This window comes from Myotis nattereri (assembly GCF_964212035.1).
Source record: "Myotis nattereri genome assembly, chromosome: 1".
In the NCBI taxonomy this organism is placed as follows: Eukaryota; Metazoa; Chordata; class Mammalia; order Chiroptera; family Vespertilionidae; genus Myotis; species Myotis nattereri.
In genome coordinates, this window is record NC_138075.1 from 74,269,254 (window position 1) to 74,291,072 (window position 21,819).

At 40.0% G+C, this 21,819-nt stretch overlaps 1 protein-coding gene across 1 annotated transcript in view; it reads left to right on the plus strand.

Annotated features, from left to right (window-relative positions):
• RYR3 (ryanodine receptor 3) overlaps positions 1 to 21,819 on the plus strand; it is a 548,626-nt gene that overhangs the window by 413,003 nt on the left and 113,804 nt on the right. The window contains exons 44-48 of the mRNA XM_081108039.1: positions 3,554 to 3,734; positions 5,008 to 5,119; positions 8,121 to 8,241; positions 18,011 to 18,180; positions 20,398 to 20,618. Coding sequence (XP_080964165.1) covers positions 3,554 to 3,734; positions 5,008 to 5,119; positions 8,121 to 8,241; positions 18,011 to 18,180; positions 20,398 to 20,618 — 805 coding nt within the window. The remainder of the gene's footprint in view (positions 1 to 3,553; positions 3,735 to 5,007; positions 5,120 to 8,120; positions 8,242 to 18,010; positions 18,181 to 20,397; positions 20,619 to 21,819) is intronic.

The following is a 21,819-nucleotide window of genomic DNA, read 5'->3' on the forward strand; positions in this document are numbered from 1 at the left end:
ATCCACAAGTGTTTCCATCCTGACAACTTACTAGTAAATAATTGGTACAATAATTAAATAAGCTGATTAATGGGGGGAGGGTGTTAACAAGATGCTTGAACATACAGAGTTAGATAGTTCAGACATAATGCCCTGCTCTTATTAAATATACAGTCTAGTGAGAAAAACCAACACAAACAGATACAATTAGTTATCCTTGTATTCAACGCTTCAAGGAAGAGGAACAGATGTTTGAAAAGACCAGGTCCTCTGGGACTTCCAAGTTCAAGCTTGTTCTGAAGGATGAAATGGAGTTACCTAGGTCAAGGGTTTATATCAAGGGAATGAGAAGGAAAAGAGCATTCTTATTTTAACACTGGAAATTTCAGTTTTAGCTTCATTATTCTTATTTTTTATATAAAAAATAGAAATTTATTTCTTATAGTTGTAGAGACCACAAAGTTCAAGATCAAATCACCAGCAAATTTGGTGTCTTCTTGCTGTGTTCTTACATGGTAGAAGAGCTAGCTTCATTATTCTTAAAATGAAAAATGATACTGGGAGGGTACTTGATAAGTTTTGGGGGTCAAAAGCATTTGAAAGTAGTGAACTATGAGTTTACCTATGACTAAGAATATTTGCTTTCAAATATATTGAGTTCTTGGTGCTTTTCTTTAAGTATCCTTCCTGTGATTAAATTCTATCAGATACAGATTTTAGTTTCAACTAATAGGAAAGCATAACCTTAGGACTTAGCATCATAACTTTATCTGAGCTTTTCTGCAAATTGCACAATGTCACTCAAACTCCCCTTGGTTTCTCTCTTCATTGGTTCTTTCTGCCATACCATTATTGTGATTATTTTACCCTTGTAGCATCTCCTCAGAAGTTTCCTCAAATGGATTCTGGTTTAATAAAAACAAATTCTTTTTTGATGTTATTCATTAGATAAAACTTGAAGAAAAACTTCTTTACAAAAATTTTAGCCTCTTTTTGAAGGATTGAAATATAAAGCAATGAATGCATACTGATGGGCTGTTTAAATTCAGTTTAATGAAAATTTTTCAGAATCAACTTACACAGTTATAAAGCTTAAAGAGATATATTTGATATATTTACAATCTTCAATTTTTGCTTAAATTAAAAAGATTGAGTAATTTTTTTTAAAAAGAAATGATATCAGCAGGCCAACCTCTGGACCAAGAAGGACTATGGCTGGGACATAGGCTCTCCAGGGCTGTAAGACCCATCAAATATGTTCAAGTATGAGTTCAAGTGGGAGATGAGCACAAGATAATTTCAAGCATTTGGACAGCAAGCTCAGCCCCTGTGAATCTTGTACATTATTAGAGAAATATCTGCACATAAGTTAAACTAATAGACTCACTCTAGAAGAGGTATGAATATCACAACAGTGCAGGTGAGACCCAGTGAGATTGTGCAGGGTGCATACTCACACCGTGGTTTGCTAAAAGGCTGAACTGAAAGGACAGGTTTTCTGCGTTCCCTTACTGATGCTCTGCTCACAACACTTCTAAGTTGATTCATAAAAATTGTTATTAAACAGAACTTAAACTTCCCTGATGGTTTTTAAAATGTATGTGTAGATTTTTCAGTGTCCCACTCTCCAAAAGATGGAGCCTGATTCTTCTTCTGCTGAGTGTGAACTGGACACAGAGAATCACTTCTAATGAATAGAATATGGCAGAAAATGGTGTGTGTCAAAACTGTAAGAAGCGTTGAGACTTCTGCCTTCTCCCCCTCTTGAGTCATTTGCTCTGTGGGGATCCAGCTGTCATGCCACGAGAACACTCAAGCCACCCAATGGAGTGGTGCACATGGTGAGGAACTGAGGCCTCCTGCCAACATCTATGTGCGTGAGTGTGGAAGCTGATTCTCCATGTCCTGTCAGGCCTTCAGAAGACTGCAGTCCTGGCCAGCATCTTGGCTGCAATCTCACAGGCCAAGACCACCTTGTTTAGTCACTCCAGTATTCCTGACCTACAGAAACTGTAAGATAATGAATACTTACTATTCTAGCCTGCTATGTGTTAAGGTAATTTTTATGCAAGAATAAGTATTTAATACAACAGCATGTCAGGATGCAACCTCTATTATAGAGCTCAATCCTCCAAGAAGTATCTAAAGATTTTGTGGAAGAGTTTTTCTTCAAGCTCCATCCAATATATAACATCAAAAAGTATTGTATTTGAGTTTTGTCTGAGAGATAAATTCTCAGACACAAATTCAGATTTTATCTGAGACAGAAGGTGTGTTTTATGGAGTTGTTTGAATAGCTGTCAAACTGCTTTTGTATTGGCTCTGAGAGGCATTGGCTGTCCCTTTCTACATGTGACAGGTCCACTGCTTAATCACTTCTTTGGTGGTCTGTGGTTCTTCCAAAGAAAAATACCAGTAGAGTATAATTCTCCAACCTTTAGCTTCCCACAGAGCTATTTTAAGTATAACCAAGGCAACTTTACCAAGTAGATTTATTTCATGGAGAAATTATTTCAGGAATGCCCAGAGATCCATCCTGGTTGTTCTGGGGCAGGTACTAACTAGACTGAGACTATAGCTCAGGAGCTAATATGTCACCTCTCACAGGTTGATTGAGGCACATCAGCTTGAGTTACTCTTTTACCTGCACTCACAGAAGGAAGGAAATACCTTTTAAGTGCTCCTCAAGGAGTTAGCAAATATATAGTTTTTTTATTCTCTAAGTCAACTGTGAATTAGTCTGTAATTGGTGGGAGACTCTGTGGTGTATTTCTTGCCCTCTGAGGACCTAAAGATGGTGAAATAATCTGAACAGCACAAAATCCTAAACTTAAAAGCAAGATGTCACCCTAACCGGTTTGTCTCAGTGGATAGAGCATCGGACTGCGGACTGAAGGGTCCCAGGTTCGATTCCGGTCAAGGGCATGTACCTCGGTTGCAGGCACATCCCCAGTGGGAGGTGTGCAGGAGGCAGCTGATCAATGTTTCTCTCTCATCGATGTTTCTAACTCTCTATCCCTCTCCCTTCTTCTCTGTAAAAAATCAATAAAATATATTTTTTAAAAAAAAAGCAAGATGTTATTCTATATTGGTTAATTGTAATACTTCAAATAAACAAATTCCAACCTACAAATTCCGACCTGATTTATCAAAGCTCATCTTTCTTTCCATCAATATTACCTCCTGATCTTAAGAGTGAGTGGCACCATGGCCAGTGTTGCTTAATGGTTAGAGCATTGGCCCACACACTAAAAAGTCAAGGATTTGATACCAGGTCAAGGGCGTGTACCCTAGGTTGTGGGTTAGATTCCCAACCCCTGGTCAAGGTCGTATGGGAGGCATTCAATTGAAGTGTCTTTCTCACATTGATTATTTTTCTCTCTTTCTCTCTTCCTCCTCCTCCATCCCTTTCACTCTCTCTAAAAAGCAATGGAAAAAAATATCCTCGGGTGAGGATTAAAAAAAAGAGTGAGTGGCAAGCTCAGTCAAATGCTGTTCTCCCAGCCTCATCGATTAGAAATAGATCCTGGGGTTGTCCTTCCCAGTGAGAAGGAAACAATGCCTCTTTCCATAGGTGAAAGTGTGGAAGAAAATGCCAGTGTCGTGGTCAAGCTGCTCATCAGACGCCCCGAGTGCTTCGGCCCTGCCCTGCGGGGTGAAGGAGGAAATGGTCTGTTGGCAGCCATGCAGGGTGCCATTAAGATCGCTGAGAACCCAGCCCTCGACCTCCCCTCTCAGGGATACAAGAGAGAAGTGTAAGTGAATGGAATTGCCGTCTGGTATGGATCTAGTTGGTGAGCTTCCAAATATCATCAGGATATGAATCATTAAAGACGTGTCAATAACTTCCCCTGCTAGAGGAAGCACAGGTTCTGTACAGTTGTGAAAACATTTTAAATCACTTTGTCAAGCATGTTGCTGTCTTCACTCTTCCAGTTAGTCCAGTGATCAATATCACCTTCACCCGCCTCCATTTTTCTTACTCCACTCAGACCAATTGGCAAATCGAGAAGTCTGGCCAGCTCTTCCCACCAACACTGTCCTCCCTACAGCATCACCACAGGGGAAGCTGTGCAGAGGCTAAAAAGCCTGGACCAACAAGTTTGCCATAGTTGTCTAAATCCAGACTGTTCCCTTCAGTATTTTAAACCTCAGTTTCTCATCTCAGACCTCACTTTTAATACTTCCTCCTCTGAAAGTATTTTTATTTGATTCTTTAGGTAAAAATGAGAACTGCCAAATATGAAACATCACAGCTTCAATAATCTTGGTATTTAAAGGTTAAGGAGATAATTGCTGCATTGGAGGATTGCCTTGTGACTTTTCTTTCATTATGTCTTATGTCCATGTCCCTTTCTTCAATCACAGCCTCTGGATTAGTCCCCAGAATCTAGAGAGTGGGTAGAACTCAGAGATAACTCTCCAGCTGGTTGGATTTTTTTTTTCTTTTGTCATTTATTCTGGCAGGTGACCTAGTAGAACTAGAAAGAACCTAAAACATAAGCTGTACCGACTCCCTCATGTAACATGAGGCCCAGAGTTACCTAGCTTGTTAGCAACAGAGCCAGAACATGGACGCAGCCCTCCTGACTCCTTGTTCAATGTGTTCCATCTGTGTTCAGGAAGGAAAGGGGAAGGAATGGTTAGTAGGAACTGCTTATTTTATGACAACAGAAAAGATACCTTTTAAATTAAAAAAAAAAAAAAAAAAAAAAACTTGATAATCCCCAGAATGGGGATTCTGGTGCCTCGCATGAATGTATATGGTCTGAATGATAGCTGATGTCAGTACACGTGCCTTGAAGTTCATGGGACCCTAGGACTGTCATGGATGATTATTTAGGTCCTTTAAACTTAGTGCCTAAAACTACCTGGTTGGCTTCTGGAGGGAGAAAAGGTGTCCAAGGGAAAGGATGCTGATGCCCGGGATAAACAGAGCATTTTCATATCATGTAGCCTGTCTAATGACATGGCCATGGCCATACCTGCCAGGCTTCCTCATACCTCCTTGTGCTGGTTCTTTCTCAGCAGCACAGAAGACAGTGAAGACGAAGAAGAGATCGTACACATGGGCAATGCAATTATGTCATTTTATTCAGCTCTTATAGATCTACTGGGCCGCTGTGCTCCTGAAATGCACGTGAGTAATCGAGCTCTCAGAGGGCAACTTTGAGGGGCTTGATCCAAGAGCACTGTAGATTTTCTGAATGTAAGTTCTTCTGGCATGTGCTGGCATGATGTTCTTTCAGCTCCTTTTAGCTAACATAAAAATTAGCTTCCAGCTCTGGTACCTGACTCTGTAGCTTTCTAGGGAATGTGTGAGTGTTACCTGTTGTTGAGTCGGCTCTGTCTCCTGGCTGTCTTCAGCAGCCCTGTTCAGCTCCTGCAGACTCCTGGTTTCTTCTGTGAAGACAAACCATCTAATATTTAGTCTTCCTTTTTGCCATCTGTCTTCTATTTTCCCCCACATTATTGTCTTTTCCAAAGAACCCTGCCTTCTCATGATGTGCTCAAAATGCGACTAAAGAATGACTCCTGGGCAAATCTCTGTGTCATGTGATTTCTCTGTGGCACTAGTTGGGTGTATCCTCCCCATATCCTGCTTCAAAAGCCCCCCAAAATTATATGCCATATGCCTCAATTTCTTCAAAATGTTACCCAACTTAATTCATTTTTTATGATTTTTCTCTTTTTTTTCTTTTTTAATTACAGTTTACATTCAATATTATTTTGTATTCATTTCAGGTGTACAGCATAGTGGTTGGACAATCATATACTTTACAAAGTGATTCCATCAATATTTTAAGTACCCACCTCGCACTGTACATACTAGAAGTTATTACAATATTATTGACTGTATTCCCTATGTTGTACTTTACATCCCATGACTATTTTGTAACTACCAATCTGTACTTCTCAATCCCTTTACCTTTTTCACCCAGTCCTCCAACCCTCTTCCCTCTGGCAACCCTCAGTCCGTTCTCTATATCTGTGAGTCTGTTTCTATTTCCCAAGTTGATTTTGATGTTGGCCCTCAGGCTACCCCACATGGAAAACCCTATTTCCTTTATGACCATGGTGTTAGGCACCAGGAAAGTAGTCTCTTCCCAGGATCCATGGTTACTTCCCAGAGGCAAGTTTTATAGACATGCCAAAAAGGGATGTTTTCATGGAATGTCTTCTCAGATTTCCAGTTTTGACCTTAAAACTTGTGTTTTTCCTCCTCCCTTTTTTACCTCTGCTGTGGGCTGAGAGAAAGTGGCCTTATTTTACATAAGATCTCACGTCATAAGTGAGAGAGGAAATAACTGCTTATTTTATGACAACAGAAAAGATACCTTTTAAATTAAAAAAAAAACAACTTGATAATTCTTTGAAAGAACTGCTTGGCTTGCTCACTGGGCTCTGGCTCCTGCCTGCCTCTCTCTGTAGTGCTCACTGCATTGGGATTATTACAGAGCAACTCCCAAAAGCACTTGCAATGCAGATTAGGTTGACATAAACAGCCTTATCTGGTGTTGATGAGATTGTGTAATTGGTCACTGCCAAGTGGGTGGGTTACATTTTTTAATACTAATGAAAAACAGAACCCATTAAAGTAGTGGCTTTAAACTTTTTGACCAAAACAATTTATTTTGATCATAGTAAGAAATATAATTTACATTGCCGCCTAGTATAGGTATATTCCAGAAACAAAATTTATCCTTACTATGGACATTGCACTCTAATTTATTCTATTCTTTAATGCTCTCATGCTCTTTAATGCTGGTCACAGCCCACTAACTTGATTTTACAGCCCACTAATTGGTCATCACCTGTAGTTTAGGACACTACATTAAAGAGTCCTCTTACCTTTCTTCCAGGATTTCATGGGTCTTGCTTAATGCACAGTCTCTAGCCCATTTGCAAATCCATGGACACATGTTTAGGGAAATGATTCCAACATGGAAGAATCTAGATCAAAAGTACTGTTGTTAGAAGAAAGTCAAAAACTTGATAAAGAACGCTGATCAGAATCCTTAGAATTCTAATTCCTACTATGATAAACCAGTAACATGGGCTCATCTTTTTATTTCTGTGTCTTAAACAAATGAAAGAAACTGGAAGGGAGCCAGGAAAATGCTAGGTGTCCTACAGTCTTCAGTGTGGGGATGTCAGTTCCCCTGCTCACCTGTCATCACTTCAGAAAACAAGTTACACAGTTTACTTGTTCTCAGGAAGATAGCAGCATGGGATAGCTGCACCATCAGAGCCCCATCTGGGCAGGAGTTCCTTCCTTACTGCCCCTCTGGTCTGACACTTAACACACACACACACACACACACACACACACACACACACCTTGTCAGATCCCTCCTCTGGGCCCTGCTCTGTGAGTGGTGGTGGGAGAGGAGATGTCATCATCACTGACAGCTATTCCTCTACCCACAGGAATGAGAGATGGCTGCTAGGATGAGTGCGCAGGTGTTCTTTCCTTAGGGCATCTGTGCATCATATCCCAGCATGCCCTGCAGCTGACCTAGGGTTGATTCCATCCTGAGCTCATGGCAGTTCAGTTCTCTATTGAGGGCCCACTCCCAGAAGCATACTTGTTGCCCCCATACTTGTCACCTGTCCACGCTGCTTGTCCCATTCATGGCTGTATGGATCGTGTCATCCATCCCAGAATAGCTCCACTGAGGTTCTCAATTTCTCTAGGGTATTCTCTACACCCTTCTTGCCTACCTCCAGTCCCAGCATTAATCATCTCTTCAGGAAATTAAAATTCATAAATCTTTCTACATTCAGCAGCATTCTGGACTCTGGAATTGTGGCCACATTCTCAACACCTGTCACAGCCAGAGAGCTCCCTGTTGCTGTCACACTGAGAACCACCAGCAGGGTCCACATTTACTGCTGAGACTTGATACCATAACTGCATGACCATTGTAGTCACAACAAGTGACCTCCTTAGTAGCACCTCTTCTAGAATATCAAGAGAAAGCTCCTCTCTTTCCCTGTGGTCATGTCCATTGCAGTTACAGAAATCTAGAAGAGTACCAAGCCCTTAAATAGAACCATTTCACTGCCAGATATTTGGAGGGGGGTGGAACGAGGGTGTGGGAACGTCCTTTATCTTATTCTCTAACCCTGCATTGCAGCTTATCCAGACAGGAAAAGGGGAAGCCATCCGGATCAGGTCAATCCTACGCTCCCTTGTTCCCACCGAGGACTTGGTTGGGATCATCAGCATCCCCTTGAAACTGCCCTCCCTGAACAAAGGTAAGAGAAGCAGCTCAGGGGTGAGTGCTGCCAGTCCCCGCTGGGGCCACTCTCTTGGGCTCAGGCCTCTGGCTTCCGGCGCAGTCCCACCATGCTCCTACTTGTAGCACAGGCAGCACCAGGGAAGGTCTTGCTCCTTTTCTGCTAATGAATTCTCTCCTCTCCTCCTGGCTCCTGCTGGCTGTTCTCTCCTCTGCTTCCATGTCAGAGACTCCTGTACATCCCATAGATATGGATAGTTCAGACCTCACAGTCCTAGAAACACTCTAACCCTCTACAAGGAGGCTGATGGAATGGGACCAGTGAAAGCTCTCACCATTGCCTTCTTTCTCTGCCTCCACATCCCCCACATTGTGCAGCCACCGGGGGCAGCAATAGGGCTTGAACAGGCTCCCTTCTGCCACAGTGCAATCTATGTACCTCATGGCCATGGAGCATAAACAGATTTTCCCCAATGCAACTTGTGACATTTGGCAATCATCCATGTTAACTTTGCAACACGTATACTCTCCCAGAAGCCTTCAGTTTCTCCTCACTCTACCTGCTATCCAGGCAATTTCATCCAACAGATGGAGGAACTGAAAAGACAGTGCTATCTCTGACTATTATAGTTTCCCAAACTGGTGTTCTATGGAACATTTTTGTAGAAGATATTAACTGGTGTACAAGGAGTTTGGGGTCAAGTAAGTTTGGGAAATGCTATAGAATGTGTCACATTTTTTCAGCTTTATTGAGATATGAGTGATATATAACATCATATAAGTTTAAGGTATGCAATGTGATGATTTGATACACTTGTATATTGCAAAATGTTTACCACAATAAGGTTAATTAATACATCCTTCACCTCACATAATTACCTTTGTTGTTGTTGTTGTTGTTATTGTCGTTATTCTTTTGTTCTACTCCCATAGCAGCTTTCAAATATACAATATAGTATTTACTATAATCACCTTGCTGTACATTAGATCCCCAGAACTTACTCAACTGATAACTGAAAGTTGTTAACTCTTTGACCAACATCTGCCCATTTTTCCCACCACCCCAATCCAATAACTATCATTCTACTCTCTGTTTCTGTAAGTTCAGTGTTTTTAGGTTCTCATATATGAGATCACACAGTAATTCCTTTCTCTGTCTGACTTATGTCACTTAGCATAATGCCCTCAAAGTCCAGTCAAACTGTTGCAAATGGCAGGATTTTCTTCTTTTTTATGGCTCAGTATTCCAGTATGTGTGTGTCACATTTTCTATATCCATTTATCCATCAACGAATACTTGATTATTTTCAAATCTTGGCTATTTAAATAATACCACAATGGACATAGGGGGGTAGATATTTTCAAGATAATAACTTTATTTCCTTTAGTATATACCCAGCAGTGGGATCATATGGACGTTCTATTTTTAATTTTTAGAGGAACCTCCATACTATTTTCCACAGTGGCTGTACCAGTTTACATTCCCATCAACAGTGTACAACAGTCCACATCCTCACTAGCATGTGTTAGCCTTTGTGTTTTTTTATAATAGCCATTATAACAAGTATGAGGTGATATCTTGTGGTTTTGATTTGCATAATTCATAATTCCCTGATAATTAGTGATGTTGAGCACCTTTTCATGTACCTGAGGGTAATTTTTGTGTCTTCTTTGGGAAAATTTCTATTCAGGTCTTTTTCCCATTTTTAATTGAATTACCGTACTTGCTTTTTTGCTATTTCATTGTATGTTCCTTATTATTTTGGGGCGGGGGGGTGGATATTAACTCCTTGTCAGATCTATGGTCTGCAAATATTTTCTCCTATTACACAGGTTGCCTTTTTATTTTGTTTATTGTTACTTTTGCTGTGCAGAAGTTTTTTGTGGTGTGTGTTGTGTGTGTTTTTATGGAGTCTCACCTGTTGATTTTTGCTTTTATTATCTGTGTTTTTGGTGTTGTAGCCAAAAAATCATCACCAAGATCAATGTCAAGGAATTTAAGACTATGTTTTCTTCTAGGAGTTTTATGTTTCGGGTCTTAAGTTTTCTTAACCTATTTTGAGTTAACTTTTGTGAATGGTGTAAGGCAGGGGTTAATTTTATTCTTTTGCATGTGAATATAACTTTCCAGCAACATTTATTGAAGAGACTATCCTTTCCCCATTGAGTATTCTTGGTTCCCTTGTCGAATCTTTCTTGACTTTGTATGTATAGCTTTTTTCTAGGCTCTCAATTCTGTCCTTTGATCTGTATGTCTGCTTTTATACCAATAATGTACTGTTTTGATTACTGTAGCTTTTTAATATAGTTTGAAATCAGGAAATGTGGTGCCTCCAGCTTTGTTCTTTCTCAAGATTGCTTTGGCTATTCAGGGTATTTTGCCAAACCATACAAATTTTAGGATTGTTTTTCTATTTCTGTGACATTGGAATTTTGTAGGGATTGCATTGAATCTATAGATTGCTTCAGGTATTATTATGGACATTTAAACAATATTAACTCTTTAGATCCATGAATATAGGGTTTCTTTCCATTTATTCATGTCTTCTTCAATTTATTTCATCAATGTCTTAAAATTTGGGTTGTATAAATATTTTACTTCCTTAGTTAAATTTATTTCTAGATATTTTGTTGGTTTTGATACATTTGTAAATATTATTTTTTAATTCTTTTTCACTTATTTCATTGTTAGAGTATAGAAACACAACTAAATGTTGTATATTGGTTTTGTATCCTGAAACTTTACTGAATGTGTTTATTTGTCCTAACAATTCTTAGTGGAGACTAGAATTTTCAATATACAAAATCATGTCATCATCAGAGATAATTTTACTTTTAAATTTGGATGCCTTTTATTTCTTTTTCTTACCTAATTGTACTAACTAGGATTTCCAGTACTATGTTGAATAGGAATGGTAATAATGGGCACCCCTGTCTTGACTCTAATCCTAGAGATAAGCTTTGTGGGTTTGTTTGTCTATATGGCTTTTATTATGTTGAAGTATGTTTCTTCTATACCTAATTAGTTGAGAATTTTTATCATGAAAAGATGTTGAATTTTATCAAATGCTTTTTTGTAACTGGTTAAATGATCATATGATTTTTGTCTTTCATCCTATTAATGTGATTTATCACATTTATTGATTTGTGTATATTGAACCATCCTTGCATGCAAGGAATGAATCCCACTTGATCCTGGTGCATGATCCTTTTAATGGTATGCTAGTATTTTTTAAAGAAATGTTGCATGTGCAATTGACCCATGAACAAGACAGGTTTGAACTGTCTGGATCTACATATACATGGATTTTTTTCAATAAATGTATAATTGGTCCTCTGTATCCATTGCTTTTGCATCCATGGATCCAACCAACCATGGATCAAAGACAGTATTTTTTATCAACAGTTGGAAATCTGTAGATGGGGATGGCTAACTGTATGCATTGTTATATACCATTTTATGTAAGGGACCAACTCTGTTAGTTCAAATATTCTTAGTTGGAGTTTTTCTCTTTCATCACTTTGAATACATCATCCAACTCTCCCCTGGTCTGCAAGTTTCTGCTGAGAAATCTGCTCATAGTCTTATAGAGAGGGGCTTCCCTTGTAAGAGAAATTATTTTTTCTCCTGCTGCTTTTAAAATTCTTTCTTTGTCTTTGATTTTAGACAGTTTTATTATAGTGTATCTTGGAGAAGATCATTTGGGATTGAAATTTTGGGGTGACTTATTCCCTTCATGTACTTAGACATCACATATCTCTCCAGGTTTGAGAAGTTCTCAGCAATTATTTTTTCAAGCTTTCTCTCTTTTCCCTTTCTTCCCCTCTGGGACTCCAGTGATGTGTAGATTGTTTTTCTTAATGGTTTCGCATTAGTATTTTTTCATTCCTTTTTATTCTTTTTTATTTTTGTTCCTCTTACTGAATAATTTTAAATGATCTTTCTTTGAGTTTACTGATCTTCCTGCTTATTTGTGTGCTGCCAAAGTGTTCTATTGAATTCATCCATTCAATCATTATATTCTTCAGTTCCAAAATTTTTAGTTGTTTTTATGTTTTTATATTTTCTGTCTCTTTGTTGAATTTCTCATATTGTTCTCATATTGTTTCATTAAATTGCTTTTCTGTGTTCTCCTGTAGCTCTCTGAGCATTTAAAATAATTATTTGAAATTATCAGGCAATTCATGTATTTTCATTTCTTTAGGGTCAGTTACGAGAAGTTTATTGTGTCTCTTTGTGGTGTCATGTTTCCTTATTTTTTGTGATACCTTTAGCTTTGCATAGTTATCTGCACATTTAAAAAATCAGTCATCTCTTCCAGACTTCATGGACTGACTTTGGTAAGGAAAAACCTTCACCTGTGGGTGGGGCACTTTGGAGTGTGCTGTGACCCCAGGTGTAGTGAAGCAGTATGCCAAGTGCAGGGGTGTGTAGCAGCTTTGGGTCTTGGGAGAGGGTTGATGTCTTGTCAACTCAGGGACACTGGAGTCCACAACATTGACAACTGTATGGTCCTTGGTAAGAGTTGCCAGGAGTCCTCAATGACTGAAAGAGCTGTTGAGGTCCTTAATATCATCTGGGTCTAGCAACTAGAGATAGGGCAGGCAGTGGTGATTGTCAGAGCCAGTGACATGCACTCAGCTGCAGGGACCAGCTACAGGTATAGTGGCACAGAGCAGTTGCATACCCACACATAGTGGCAATGGCCACAGCCAGCATCAAAAAAAAGAGCCACCTGTAGATGCACTAGCAGCTGTGGGGACCATGGCTGTCAGTGTGCATTTCTGTGGTTTCAGAGTCTTGCCACAGGTGCATAGTAGTGGAGGCCAGTGACAAGACTCTGGCCAGTTGTGTACAAGTTCACCACGAAAGGTGCTAGCTAGAGCCCAGCTGGTGTGGCTCAGGGGTTGAGTTTCTACCTATGAACCAAGAGGTCACCTTTCCATTCTGTGGTCAGGGTACATGTCTGGGTTGCAGGTTCAGTCCCCAATGGTGGTGTGCAGGAGGCAGCCAATCAATGATTCCCTCTCATTATTTCTCTCTCTCTCTCTCTCTCTCTCTCTCTCTCTCTCTCTCTCTCTCTTCCTTCCTCTCTGAAATAAATTTGAAAAATGTTTTTTAAGGTGCTAGCTATAGCAGTGCAGGCCACTGATAGGGCCAGTGCTGGGCCCACAAGCAGCTATGACAGCCCTGGTTGTCAGTTTTCACTCCCATGGCTGCAGGGCCTCGCCATATATTCATGGCAATAAAGGCCAATGATGGGAGTCTGTTCCCATGCACAGACAGCAATGGGTATCTGCTGCAGGGATCTAAACTGGCATCTTGAAGTTACACAGCAGCAGAGGCTGCCAGTGCAGATCTTGGGTTCTAGCAATGAGGGGGGTGGGAGTGAAGGGAGATTTGGGCATCTGGGCATCTGCAAACATGGAAAACCTGTGAAATGTGCCAGGGTTTTGTGGTGGCTGTGCTGACTGTTGGTTTAGTCAGTGACCAAAGCTGCTGAGGTTCTCTGCAGAGCAGGTCACCGGGGACTACCTTGGCTCCTGCTGTGTGGCTGATACAGGTAGCCTATATTTCTTATTCTTAACCATCTTTCTTATTCTTAACCATCTCTAACATGAGCTTACTGTGTTAAATGCTGTACTTAAATTATAGAAGAATGGACATAACTGGAGGAGAATTCCAGATAGTCTGAAGTAGACCCCGTCTGCTTCTGCTCCTTGTGAATATTCAGTGTTTTAAAGGTCTTGTTCAAGGTGATGATGTTATTTTTTAGTACAAACAAGTCTGTTAATAAGAAACAGACTAGCTCCATTTAGTAAGTACAATTGCAATTAATTATTTTATTTTTTACATAATTGCCAGCAGAGTAAATCATTTGTACTTGTGGATTTAAACGTGCCTCCAGCTATTCTGCCTGTCAGACTTTGCTATACTTCAAGAAGATTGCTTAGCTACAAAGAGGGCTCTTAGGTACAATAGTTTTCAAAACCTAATCAACCATATTGAAAAATGTTTACACATTCTGACCTAATTTAATATTAAATGACAACAGTTTTAATGAAGTCGTAGAATTGACTTGTAACCTGCTGTTATAGCATTTTCTGCCATTATAAACTCTCTTTGGCTGTGCAAAAGGGCTCAAGTTCATTAGAGGATACAGTTGAAGAAAAGGTTTCTTTCATTCAGCCTGGTGTTTCTGGAGCAATCTGGTGGATGAATGTTTGGAGATGAGATATATCTGGAACTAAACTGTCATGTACAAAACAAAACAAGCTGAGAAAAGTTCTCATAAGTTTCTGATAGGTGCTGAAAGGCGAGGTGTGTCCTATATAGCTATTGATTAAACAAGATATTGTAATTGTTAGTTATTTGGACTGAGTCAAGTGTCAGTCTTGTTGAACTTACATCTGTCCTCTGCCCTATATATTAACCTCTATATACTCACAAATGAAACAGTGAGAACAGTCAGAAAGTCCAGCAATATTTTTAGTAATAAGACAGATTTTCACCAAGTATGAAAGCAAAGTGGGTCCTTCATGTAGTGCCCCAATAGGTTGAAGGAGCTGATTGCTCCCCCGCCCACTTGCCCCTTTTCCAGCACAGGGATCTCTTTCTAGCTGAGGCGTTTGCTCTTGGCATTGAGCAGTGCTGCCTGGGGCATGGGATGATGCAGACAAGATAAAGCTGCTCTGCTCTTACTTCCCTTTTTGGACGGTTATTCTCAGGTGTTTTGTTCCACTGGATTGCTGAAGTCTTAAGTGGACTCCTGAGCTCTACCAGTGCAATTTCTGTTCATGGGTGGCTGTTTAATTGTTGATCTTTGTGGGATACAGAGACTGGGATCTCCTACTCCTCAATTGTTGTGACATCACTCTCAAAAATATCATATTTTTATAAAACTTCCTCAAGCACATTGGATTATAGAGCCTCTGAGAATATGTATGATAAAAAAAAAAAATGTTGAACTCAGTTTTTCCCAAACTTTTTGAGCACAAAACACTTACTGATGCACCACAAAAATAATGTTTCTCAGCACACCAGGTTAACTCTGATCCAGCTCCCCTAGTGCTCAGAAGAGAAGCAGGCGGCTTCCAGTCCAGAATGTCCCTCCCCTCCTGGCACTCCCGGTCCCCTGCAGTGATCACTGGGCTAAATGAGGTTCTAGGCCAAATAGCACGAAATCTTTATGGCTCTCAAGATACCTCATGAAGTATGGTATTTAAATATGCTCTGACTAGAGATTCATCATTTAAGGACTGTGTAGGAGGAAGACTGTGTTTCTTTGTTATCATACTTCAAAATCCTGTCTTTATTCTCCAAGTCAAGCAATTTTTCTTTTCTTCATGGTATTCCCCATTTCACCTTTGAACTTCTTCATTAAGATGAAATTAGAATAATTGGATGATCTGATCTAAATTTCACCTAAATCAGATAATAGTTTTAAAATACTGGAAAATTTCCTCAGTTGGCTGCAACTTATGATGTAATAGCTATAGATACGACAGACTTTTAAATTTATTCTGCCTTACATTTTCTCCCTCCCTTTCTTATGTCTTCAATCAATAAAACAGTAAAGTCAAGCCCTGACTCCTGGCATTTTCCCATTTCTGTGATGTAGATACTCTCATCATGGACGATTTCAAGTTACCACTGTGATGTCACTGAGCAGAGAGTTGGCACGTAGCACACCATTGTATTGTAATTCCAACATACAAATACAATAGATATAAATAACCTCAAGAGAATAATTAGGAAGTAATGAATTTTGAGTATTTGTTACCTTTTTTATATATAATTGACTTAATTGTAAATTTTATTTTAATAATGAGCATGTCAAGGGGGAGTCAAAATGGTGGCCAAATAGGTGAATGTGTCCTGTGTCTTCTCACAGAGCAGATTGAAGGAACAAATAAATCAAATGACATCTACCCAAAATTGGCAAATTAAACACACCTGGTGAGACAATCTTTGGCTGGAAAGGACAGAGGACACCTGGAGAATGTTTTTCTCTCTCCTTTCTTTTTACCCCTTGTTAAAAAATTGATCTTCTTTATCTGCTTTATTGACGTGTTATTATTATTGTAGTCTCTGTTGGCTTACTCATATATATTTTTCTAAGCATTTTACTGTGCATACTATTATGGCTTACTCATATATCTAATTTCTTCTTTCCTGCTCCAAGTCCATGCACCCTTCTCTTTTCTCTTTCTTTGCTAGCCAATTTTTTATGCTTTTGTTTTTCCTCTCATCTCTTGCTCTCTTCTTCTCCTAAATGCTTAATTAGTTTCACTTACTAAACTCAGGTCTATCTGTTCTCTCCTCTATTCTCCTTTTCCAAAATAGATGAATATATAGATAGACAAATTTTTTTAAAAATGTTTTATCTTTTTATTTTTTATTTATTGATTATTTTGTGTTTTAATTTTCTTCTTATCAGTTAATTCTCTTTCTACCTCCTCTATACTGAACCATGGCCATTCCCTATTCATTCAATTCCTTAACCTTACATTCTGGATATAAGCTCTGCCTCTACAGATTCTGCCCCCCCCCCTTTTTTTCTGGGTGTTTGTTGTTTGCATTTTTTGGTTTATCTGTTTGATTTTCTTGGTTTTTTCTGCCCATATATGTATATTTTTTTCCCTACATTTTTTTTCTTTTTCTTTTCACTCTTACATTTTTTCATTTTCTCAATATCATTGTTGCTCTCTTTTCTTTCTCCTAATTTTCTTTTCTCTCTCCTAATTCCATTTTCTCTGATGTTTACTTTTATTGGGGTTATTGGTGTCATGAGTACATTCATGTTTTGTTCCCTTTGGGTCATGTCTTATTGAGTTGTATTTTGTGCTGTTCAGTCAACATGGTAGAGAGTGAGCCACATAACCAGACACCCTAGAGGAGACTCCATCCACGAACAGGACACTCAAGACCCAACTACACCAAGAGAACCCAAATATCCCAAGTAGAGGCCCTCCCTAGAATACCCAGCCCAGAAGACCTGAAAGATTGCACCACTGAGTCCCACACAAAACATCGACTATATAAGACAAACTCAAAAAAATCTGGGTGACATAGAAGTTTGATCTAATACATAGAAATAACCACAAAGAGCAGCAAAAATTGGAAGACAAAGAAACAACCCCAATACAAAAGAAAAGAAGTAATCACCAGAAAAGGAAGTAAATGAAATGGAGGCAAGCAATTTGTCAGAGAAAGAATTCAGAGCAATGGTTATAAGGCCTCTGAAAAGAATGGAAGACAAATTCAACAACATGTGTAAGAATCAAGAAGACATGAAGAAGAACCAATAGAAAATGAAGAATGACATAGCAGCAATAAAGAACACCATAGAAAGTATCAACAGTAAACTAGAAGAAACTGAGGACTGCATCAGCCAGCTAAAAGACAAGATAGAAAAAAACACCCAAGTAGAGCAATCACTGGGGAAAAAAAACTTAAAAAGCAGGAGGAGAGCCTAAGGGAGCTTTGGGACAACACAAAACGAAACAACATTCGGATAATAGGGTTACCAGAAGGAGAGGAAACTGAGCAAGGAATAGAAAACCTATTTGAAGAAATAATAATGAGCATGTCTGACAACTGGCTCACAAAATTCCTAAAAGTTTAATAATCAGCTCTTCCAAGCCAGTATAAGCTGGACTCAGCACAATTTTGTATTTTTTCCAAAATTCCTGTTGCCTGTTAGTAGAACAAGTCATAGACAAACTCTGTGTTGCCTTTGTGACTGTTAAAAGAGGGGAAATTACATTCTCTGCGTGTCTTTCAGATGGGTCTGTCAGCGAGCCCGATATGGCAGCCAGCTTCTGCCCTGACCACAAGGCCTCCATGGTGCTCTTCTTGGACCGTGTCTATGGTATTAAGGATCAAACTTTTCTGCTCCACCTGCTAGAGGTTGGATTTTTACCTGATTTAAGAGCCTCTGCCTCTCTCGATACAGTAAGTGACTAAAATAAATCATTGTAAATAAATTAGTAATACTGGATTTAGAAGTGAGCACTTTTTAATCTACTTGCTGATTACATATTAGTAGTGTGCTTTAAAGGATAAGAAAACAGAGGCACCAAGTAATGGAAGTTCTTAATTTATTGGCCAGAGACTTGAATGCATGTAAACATGACCTCAGATACTCAATCCAGTTCTCTCTATTCCAAAGTTTCTCTACATCAGCACTGTTTGTGTGGAGGGGGAATCCTGTGAATTAAGGGTGTTTAGCAGCATCAGGGCCTCTACCTGCTACCTCCCCAGACTAATTCTAGATTTCACCAAATGTTTCCTGCAAGACAAAATCACCCTCATGTGAAAAGTATGGCTGTTGCTTATGAAAAGGGCTGGTTGGCAGCATTAGAGGCTGGAAATACTCTTCCCATGTCACACCTGAGGCTGAATGCACTGGCCATCAGTCAGGATAGTCTGGAGCTCAGAACATGACAAAGTCAGTACAAGAGGCCATGGGCAAATCCAAGTTTGGCAATCAAGTGTGGGGTAGAGCCATCCAATATCAACAGACAGCAAGACAGGAGGCCCCAGGAGTTAAAGAGCTCAGATGCCTGATGCCCCAGGTCAGGACTAAGCAGAAACACCGTGCACTAGGAGTACTGGGTCCAAGGAGAAAAGACAATTAAATCAGCTTAAGTCTAAGAACATTTTACCAGTTTAGGCTTGTTTTTAAAGAGCCTGAAGCATGTCTTCTTGATCAGTCATCAAGTTTCTCAAAGGCTCCACACCTAGTATCTAACAGAGATAGCAGTCTAAGTTTTGTTATGGGTGTCAGGTGGCCAATACCTTAGCTGGAATGGATTCCATTGAAATGGGTTGCTGAGAAATAGGTGAGGTGACCTGGAACTGGAAGCAGTACAGTCCCCAATATGAATGAGAGCTCCACCCCTGTCTCTGGCTTGGGGTTAAGAGATGGTAGAACCATGAAGGTGTTCGGGGCATGTGATCCTTTTGGATAATTACAACAATGCTTCCGACAGCTTCTTTTGTGTTCAGCTTTCTCTCTATATAATATAATTTAAGTATAATAATTTTTTAAACTTGTGGGGCATTCCTAAGGTTCCTGCTCAAAGCATTTGATTTTTTTTATAGATCAAAATAAATAGTAAATGCTATTCTAGCATTTGGTGTCCAGATCACATGCTTACCTCAGCACCATCTACAAAAGAAGTTTTTATTCAGTTCCTCAGCACACACGTTTTCATGCATTCTCTTTTGAAAACTTTTAAGACGCTATAATAAAAGCTCTTTCCTTCCTCATTTTAACAATTCAAAGTGATAAATGTGAAATATTAGCTCTTTCAGTATGATTACTCAAGCTTCTAGGAGACAACTTCTGATAATTAAGAGGAACTCCAGGAATGTGTACAGTTTATCAAATCACAAGTTACAAATATAATTACTGCAATGATCACAGAAAATAATGGTAATATTTCATCTCTGCATATCTCCAGGTTTTTTTAAAAAAGTTTTGCAGATGATAGTTAAATATGCTTTTGCTAAATTTCATGTCACTACGTGAGCCCTCCCTGAATCCAGTCTAAGTGAACAAGAGAGAACACTGTGTGTGAGAATTACACCATTTTAGAGAAGGGCCTACATTTCTACTCCTTGGACACTTATTCCCCTGAGGTCTGCCCTCATGTCATTTATCAGGTTATGAATTGTTCATAAATTAAGTGACAGGGGTCAGAGCTCCTCTACTGTCTCTCTGCAAAACCAGTGAGTTTGAGAGCTCCTGAGACTTCCACCCAACTATTTATCTCAAAATCACTAGAGGAGTCTCCCTAAAGTGATAAAAAAACGAAGAGCTAGAATGGGATAATAATGTAGTTGAACTTTGCAAATATCAAGGGTTTGGGTTAGATTGGTCGTCACCTGATTTGAAGAGTTTGGAATTCTTGGAGGAGGCTGGATACTTGTGGATCAGCCAGCCTTTGCTTTCTTCTGTTTGTTTATTTTTAGCAGGACTTTTATTTTCATTTAAAATGCAAAAGAGAAATCAGTCTGCTGAGAAGGTACAAAGTTGTTCACTTTGTTGCTGTGATATGTAGATAGATATGTGTGTGCTTCCTGGCCCACTAGATGGGCGCTGGGTACACGGGGTAAGCCTTGCTCTTTCCAGAGATTAACCAGTGTCCCAACACCCTTTCCTAGGTGTCCCTAAGCACCACAGAGGCTGCACTGGCGCTAAATAGGTACATATGTTCTGCTGTGCTCCCGCTCCTCACAAGGTGCGCCCCTCTCTTTGCCGGAACGGAGCACTACACCTCTTTGATCGATTCAACACTGCAGACAATATACAGGCTGTCCAAGGGACGTTCCCTCACCAAAGCTCAGAGGGACACCATAGAAGAATGTTTGCTTGCCATTTGCAAGTAAGTACCCCCTCCCATGTGTTTCACCTCTGCATACGCATCCATGTCACCTGTGTACGCACCCATGTCAGCTGCGTTCAATTGTATTACAATCTAAAAACTGGAGAATCCAGTCTGAGGAAGCTTCCAGGCCTTTGTCATACACCAACCCTACCCCAAACATCCCCCTATTTGCCCCAGGCTCTTTTTGATCCCTGTGAGGAGGGCTGGGGCCACTACTCAGGCTCTCTATCCCATAGGGTTGGTGGACCAGGAAATGAGACTGTCTTTCAGGCCTGAAGTATTCAGATTAAAAACTACTGTTTTAGTTCCTAAGACAGAGCCAGAAGCAGGCTTTCCCTCTGAGTGGACCTTCACACAGAGGCCAGACCGTAAGAGTGAATCAAAGCAGCCCACCTCCTCAGTGCCTGGGAGCAAAGAGAAGAAGTCCCAGTGGGAAGTAAGGTCAGGGAGTTTCACCACTGCACACAGGCATCAGAGCCACCAAGAATAGAAGGCTAACTCTACCCAAGAGCTGTGGGTCCTCAGGAAACTCCATTGGGTCTGGTGGCCGCTGGTCCCAGGACCAGGTCTCCTGCTTTAAGCCAGTTTTCCACCTCCACTGCATATGAGAATTGCCTGGGGCAATACTAGGTTAATATCCCAGTCCCCAGGTCACACCTCCACCCCCAAATCCAACCTTTAGGGATGGGACCCAGACATCTAGCCTTTGAAGCTCCCAGGTGATTCCATAATGCAGCCAAGGTTGATAACCTCTGCTTTAGGTTGTCCTGGAGACAGAACCCACAGACCAGGTATGGTCCCGATTCTTGTTGAATAAGCTGTTTCCTAATCACACAAGGGATGACCATGTATTGAGGGGCTAGGGTCACCTAGAAAAAAACAGTCAATTTGGTCTTTAGAACATCAAACTAAAAAGCAGTCTCACACTTATATTTTAAATATAATAAAGTCTCTCCTATTTAAATGCTTTATTAAAATTAAGCTATATCTGCTGTCTTTCTATCATCTGGCCTACAGGCTTTAACTACTTCAGGGGACTAGCGTGTCCTTGTTCAGTACCATTTGCCCAGGATGTGGACTAGAGGGCAGAGGATGGATGGAGAGAGGGACGAGGCCAGGAGGGAAGGGCCTCCCCCGAGGCCTCATAAAAGAGATTTCTCTCTGAGCTCCTCCACCAAAATCAGGGCCTATACTCTGA